Genomic DNA, 6,515 nt, shown 5'->3' on the forward strand with positions numbered 1-6,515 from the left:
AACAGTTCAATTTCTTTTAACTTTTTTTTTTCTTCCCCTCTTCTGATCAGGATTTAGATGGTAATCTCCTTGACTCCTGGGAAGGGGTGAGAGTGCAATGCCTTTGGTGCTTGAGTGATGGGAAAACTGTTCTAGCATCGGACACACACCAGCGAATTCGGGGTTATAACTTTGAGGATCTTACAGACAGGAACATGTAACTACCTCTTTCTTTGGTTTTGAATTCCTGGTTCTTAGTGTCAGAAGATTGAGGAAGGGTTTGTGGGGCAGGATGGGAAATAAGTTTTTAAAATGTTCTCAGTATTAAAAGACGAGGAGAATAACATGGGACAAGAATTAGCGAGTTCCAGTTGCAGCAAGAAGCATTAGATCAAGTATTAGAAATAAATTCCTAAGCACTGGAATAGGTTTCTGGTGGATGTTTTGACATTTCTGTCATCAAGAGTTGTTGTCTGTCATCAAGAGTTGTTGTCTTCTCAATTCCTGGCATATTTTAGTAGATCCTGCCTTCAAGTTAGGAGTTGGATTTGAGGTCTGAAGTCCCTTTTGGTCTTGGGATTTGTCATAAGTACAAGCAAACTATTGCAGACCTGGCTTGTACTGAGATATAGAGACATACCTAATTTCAAATTCAGAACTGTCCTTCCCTGATAATATTGCAGAGACAGGACATGCCTTTTGTTTTGGTGTTGCATCATTGTTTGGTTAAGTGTACTCTTAACACTGATGTGTCTTATAATTTCAGAGTGCAAGAAGATCACCCTATTATGTCGTTTACTATTTCAAAAAATGGCCGTTTAGCTTTGTTAAATGTAGCAACTCAGGTGAGTTGGTGATGATAAATGGAAATGCAAATAAATCTGCTTGCAACTACTACCTGTTTTTAAATATTTTGTTGCGAATTGCAATGTTTGATATGAACCAGTTGTATTTCATGTCATATGAAGGCCTTAATATTCATAAATACAGCACGGCATTCTCTGACAAGAAGGCAGTCTTATTCTTGAGACTGATGTTTTTGACTGATTTATAGTCAAGAGTTTCATACTATGAAATACATACTATTAAATGTTAATATCTGGCTATTGCATTGAGAAGCCAGGTACAGCAAGAATTGTGGCAGGTTGACATGTCTGGGGGCATGAGAATTCGGTTTTATTTATTTCTATTTTTGGAACCTTGGTTAAGAATAGGAGCTTTCAGAATGGAAGGGACCACAGACTGGAAGTTTAATCTAGTAATTTGGTGTATCTTTACTCTCTTGATCTAGTAACAGTGCTGAAGTAATGTACTTTCATCATGTGTAATTTTTTTTAGTGTTTCAAAAGAATGCAATGAATAATGTTTAATGATAAAATAACATTCTTTATACTTCTTATTCCCAGGGAGTTCACTTATGGGACTTACAAGACAGAGTTTTAGTGAGAAAGTATCAAGGTGTTACACAAGGATTTTACACAATTCACTCGTGTTTTGGAGGTCATAATGAAGATTTCATTGCGAGTGGCAGCGAAGGTAACATCACTCCCCTTTGTGCAGAAAACTGGAACACTGTATCCTTCCTATACCTTACTTTTATAATGATGTTGTTAGCAACTGTCATCTATAAAAGCAGGCACCTCGTTCATTAAATAAGTTTGAGGAGCACTGAGATTGTGGCATACTTCAAGATATAATTGTGTGCTAGCAGAAAGAATCTTTTGAGAGGATAGCAGTAGTAGAAAGCATTAATGACTCTTTTGTGTTGCTCTTCTAAAGCAAAAGCATCTGCACAGTTTTAATTAGAAGTGGGTGGGGTGTTCTTGAGGCTTTTTCTTTTTGTGGTATGATACTTAGGCTTATGGTTTGAATCAAAAATACTGCTGGGGAGTAACAACTTTATTTGCCTGTTGAAGATATAGGTGTGGTGAAGTTGTTTTCATTTCAATAGAGTCATCTTAATTACGGACAGAGTAGTCTCAAATTAAGCATAGTCTCAAATTAAGCAGTTGTTGACATAGTCCGGTAGGGTTTCTTGGTGATCAAAGGCTTTGTGGTATGTTTTTATTCAACTGTCTGTGGCAAGAATAGAAATTAGTTGATGGTTTATATCTTGAATTGGTTCAGTTCTGTCACTGATGTAGTGCCATCGCCTCCCATGGAGGTCACTTAAGATTCAAGCCTATGCAGGGCTAAGAATTACACTTGGAATATGTAAGCAATCACTGTTAGTACTATGTAACTCACAGCTATTAGGAAATAAGGTTGGCCAGGACACTTACTACTATCCTTTTCTGGAAAATACCAAATATGTCTAAAATAAAACCAAATTTTAGCCTCTGACCAGACCCAGTGGAATATAATGACTGAAGCACAGCAGCTCCAGTCCTCCAATCCAGTGTGAACCTCTTTTCATGGTTGAACAACGTTCTTGGTTTGAGGCCCAAGTACCTGAAAGTTCAGGATTTGTGTTGAGCCATACTGATGTGCATGTGTAGGTGTAGATACTACAGTGCACCCGTCCTTTTTCCCCCCCTATTTATTTATTCTTTATTGTCTTCATTGTCTAAAAACTACTGAGCAGTAGTTGAAACTGATGGCACTCTATTTAGATTTGGACTGTCTGAAGCTGTTGCCTCTTTGCACTGAATTGTTGCAAATGTGGCTACTGAGACAGTCTGTATTTTAAAAAAACAAGCAAATAAAACAAAAATAACAGATCGCATTGTCATAGCCTTTTTAAAAAAAAAGTAATAGATTGATTACATTGTCACAACCTCTTAAACTTAAGGTATGTTGTCAGCTAGGTAGGCTTTTTTCTTACATTTGCATCAATAAGAGGAAAATGGAGGTCTCTTTCTGAGAGGGAAATTGACTGCTGCCTTAATCTAGCTAACTTGTTTTTTCCAAAAGAAAATACAGGCATTCTGACAAGCATCAAAATACTGGTTTGTGTTTAGGCTTTGATTCTCCCAGACAGCAGAGGCTTGCGTGTCCAGTGTTTAAGCAGAGAGTGAATTGTGTTGTTTGATGAATAGCGTGGATATGTAGTCTCTTGAAATCGTAAGTGGAATGTAAACACAACCAGAACATTTGCATCAATACAAGTATATATAAAGGTGGTATACTCAAATGAGCTGATTCAGCAGAAGACAATTGAGTTATCACATGGTTCCATGATGCTATTCTAGCAGGTAGGTCAGAGAGCAAGTTTGTTTTGTAAGGGGTTGGGAGGAGGAATAGAGGAAGATTGGTTTGTTTGCTAAGCCTTAAGAACGACATCTACATTAAAAGCTTTCAAATAGATTAAAATACTTTCATTTTATATGCTAGACCTAAATACTAGGCTTTTGTGTAATACTAGTAATACATACTTTTTCGGGTTTTATAGCTCTGTTTGGAATATTCCAAAGACATTCCTAGAGAGGTCAACCCACAGACTTCGTAAAGACTGCTAGTCTACAGTTCAAAGAGGGGAAAAAAAACCAACCAACCAAACCAACCCACATTTAGTCATTTATTCTTAAATATGGTTGGTTATAAAGCAGTAACAGTCCTCTAAAAATTGCAGTGGAGTGTCTGACCAGTTCGCTATTCTGTTTCTAGCATATTGCTAGAAGTAATTAAAAGCTTCCTGTCACAAAATAAGGTCTATAGGGTTGTTTATTGCATCTACTTTAATATGTACAAATTCATATCTTTAAATACCACACAAGAATTAATTGTTGTCAAAGACAGCAATAGCTCACAGTTTGAGACATTAAGCTTTGCCCTCCCTCATTTGCTCTGTTTGCACTTCCACTGGAATGTTTTAGGTCTTTAGTATCAAGATGTATTTCATAACTATAGAGCTGTGATCTTATCTAGTACTCATCAATAGGTGGTGGTTGTAAATATTCTGTCTTAGTACTCATGACTTCATAACGCATGTACTAATCTGTAAATAAGATTGAGGAAAAAAAATAATCTGCAAGACTTCCTTTTGGATAAGATTACAACTCCATATCTTTAAGAGTAGCTTGGTTTCTCTCTTTAGGCGTGTATTGGCTTATTTGCATTGTAGTCAAATGTTTTTCTTCAAATACCGAGCATAGTAGACTTGCAAGTGTTAAAAGGGAACGTGCCTCCTAGTCAAAGAGCTTTACCCATATTCTTTTGATGACTTTTAGAAGAAAAATTTTGTTAGTGCTATTGCACATTCAACAGACATGGGTTTTACAACATTAATGGGTTTTTTAGTTGCTGAGAGCTTGTGTGGAAGTGCTATTTGATATGACAAATTGGTCTGTACAGAAGAATGTTTCTCATTATGTTTTTTTTAAATCTGTATTTTATTTAGATCACAAAGTATATATTTGGCACAAGCGTAGCGAGCTGCCAATTGCGGAGCTGACAGGGCACACACGTACTGTTAATTGTGTGAGCTGGAACCCGCAGATTCCATCCATGATGGCCAGCGCCTCTGATGATGGCACTGTTAGAATATGGGGACCAGCGCCTTTCGTAGATAACCAGGATATTGAAGGTAAAAAACAGAGTGTGTGTGTCTGTGTTCTCTAATCACTAAAAGCTTACATGAAAGGCATTTGGTTGGGTGGATTTTCTTTACCATAAATAGGGTAGAAAAATGCTTTTAACTCTTGGATTAGAATTGTTACTTTTACTAAAAAAAGTTGTTACTGTGTTTTTATGTATGGCTGTTGATTTTTATCTAAGTTATTTATGTTTGTGGAACAAAAAGGAAACAACTGGTATTTCCAAAATGATATTCAAATTTCTGACATGGCCCTATAGAAAACTGTGGTGTCACTAAGACATCAGGATTATATTAACTTATTTATGTAGACTTCTTAATCTTGCCTCCAATGCTTGAGATTTAATAACATTGTTATTAAAATTTAAATAATGCATTCTGACCACACTGCAAATTGAATAATGGTATTACAATGCTTACAAAAGGAATCTCCAAAGTCTGGAGAGAGTGAAGTTTCCCCACCATAAAATCTGTACACAATTGATTCTTTCCTAACCATCAGCAATCATTTGTGTCCAGGAGAGAGAGAGACAATGCAACTTTTTTCACTGCCAAAATGCACAGTTGTTCCCAACCCTTCTTACCTCCCCCCCAGAACTGTTAACGAGATGACCCCCAGAGGGTTGTTCTGCAGTTTATAGGCTTCTGTCATTATACATTCAACCTTGTGGTAAAAATTTACAACAGACATTAAAATGAAATACAGTATATCCCATTGCCACAGGACCTTGTGGATACTAGGTGTGGACACGAGTTCAAGGGGAACCCGGACAAAGTAATCAAAGAGAAATCCATTGAGTGCTACTAGATAAGTAAACACCTCTAGTTCAGAATGTCCCTTAGGTGAAAATGGCTGAAAGTTGGAAGGGTATTAGGAGGAAGAATTACCTCCTCTCCCTGCTCCTGTGCTTTCTGACGCATCCGCTTCTGGTCTTGGACTAGGTGGACCAGCCTGGCCAATCTCCTGTTTGTAACACCTTGAATGCACCTGTAAGGACTCGGATCCTATCCTCCAGTTGGTTTTACTTGTGGTTTTGTTTGTTTGTTTTCTCCAATTAGCTGCTTGCTCACTCTTTCTTAGTTCCTCCAGAAAATGAGCTAGTAAACACCATAAAAATCAAAACAATAGAAAATGGATTTCTCACAGCAGTGCTTCCACAAGAGGTGTAGGTGCACGGAATAATACCTAACAACTTAGGAATCTTAAATGGATGACAGACAGCTTTGTAATTAGCACACTCCCCTGGAACTTGAATGCAAATGTGTGTTACTTCTTTTTGGAAGAGATGCTTTTTGTGTACCAACACCTAACATGCTAAATTAATCTCTAACTTAATATGAATAATGGTATCTAAAGTAAGTAATTCTTAGCATGGGATTTAGCTACAGTGTAAGATCATTAATTAATGCATGTTCAGTAAAACTTAAGTAAATAAATACCCTGTATTAATGATCTTATAATAGAAATATTAACTATTGATAAGATCTTCAAGATGTGATTTCTTTCTCTTATGTTTTTGTTTTTGCTCAGAGGAATGCAGTAGCATGGATAGTTGATGGCGAATTTGGAGCAGACGACTTCAGTTTAACTTAATTAGTCGTATTTTAAATGGCTTGGGATTTGGTGCAAACAAACATGATTGATAGCTGGACAGACATGCTCGTCATGAAAAAGAACCATTTCTGAAGCCCGGTTGGGGCCAAACATTTACCACCTTGCTTCATAGTAACCAGTCGAGATGAAGCACGTCGTTAGAACGTTGTTGGACACCGTGTTGAAATTACCCCCCCCCCCCCCCCCCCATCGGTTGTGAAGAACTGTGCTACATTCAGGCTAACCATTGAACTCAGTATATATATTTTTCCCTCCTGCCTTTTTGTCTGGCAGGCTACTGTTCTTGTTGCTCTTCTGTGTAATGAAGTTTAAATGCTTGTTTGGAACACTTTATTTAACAGTTTAGAAGGCTTGATAGAAAGAGTGCTTTAGTCTGAAGAGTATACA

The 6,515-nt window shown here is 37.2% G+C and overlaps 1 protein-coding gene across 1 annotated transcript in view; it reads left to right on the forward strand.

Annotated features, from left to right (window-relative positions):
- WDR26 (WD repeat domain 26) overlaps positions 1-6,295 on the forward strand; it is a 28,124-nt gene extending 21,829 nt beyond the window's left edge. Inside the window, exons 10-14 of the mRNA XM_050893029.1 lie at positions 51-196; positions 746-824; positions 1,386-1,515; positions 4,319-4,504; positions 6,045-6,295. Coding sequence (XP_050748986.1) covers positions 51-196; positions 746-824; positions 1,386-1,515; positions 4,319-4,504; positions 6,045-6,070 — 567 coding nt within the window. The 3' untranslated portion in view covers positions 6,071-6,295. The remainder of the gene's footprint in view (positions 1-50; positions 197-745; positions 825-1,385; positions 1,516-4,318; positions 4,505-6,044) is intronic.
- The last annotated feature ends 220 nt before the right edge of the window (positions 6,296-6,515 follow it).

Source organism: Gymnogyps californianus, chromosome 3 (assembly GCF_018139145.2).
Source record: "Gymnogyps californianus isolate 813 chromosome 3, ASM1813914v2, whole genome shotgun sequence".
NCBI lineage: Eukaryota > Metazoa > Chordata > Aves > Accipitriformes > Cathartidae > Gymnogyps > Gymnogyps californianus.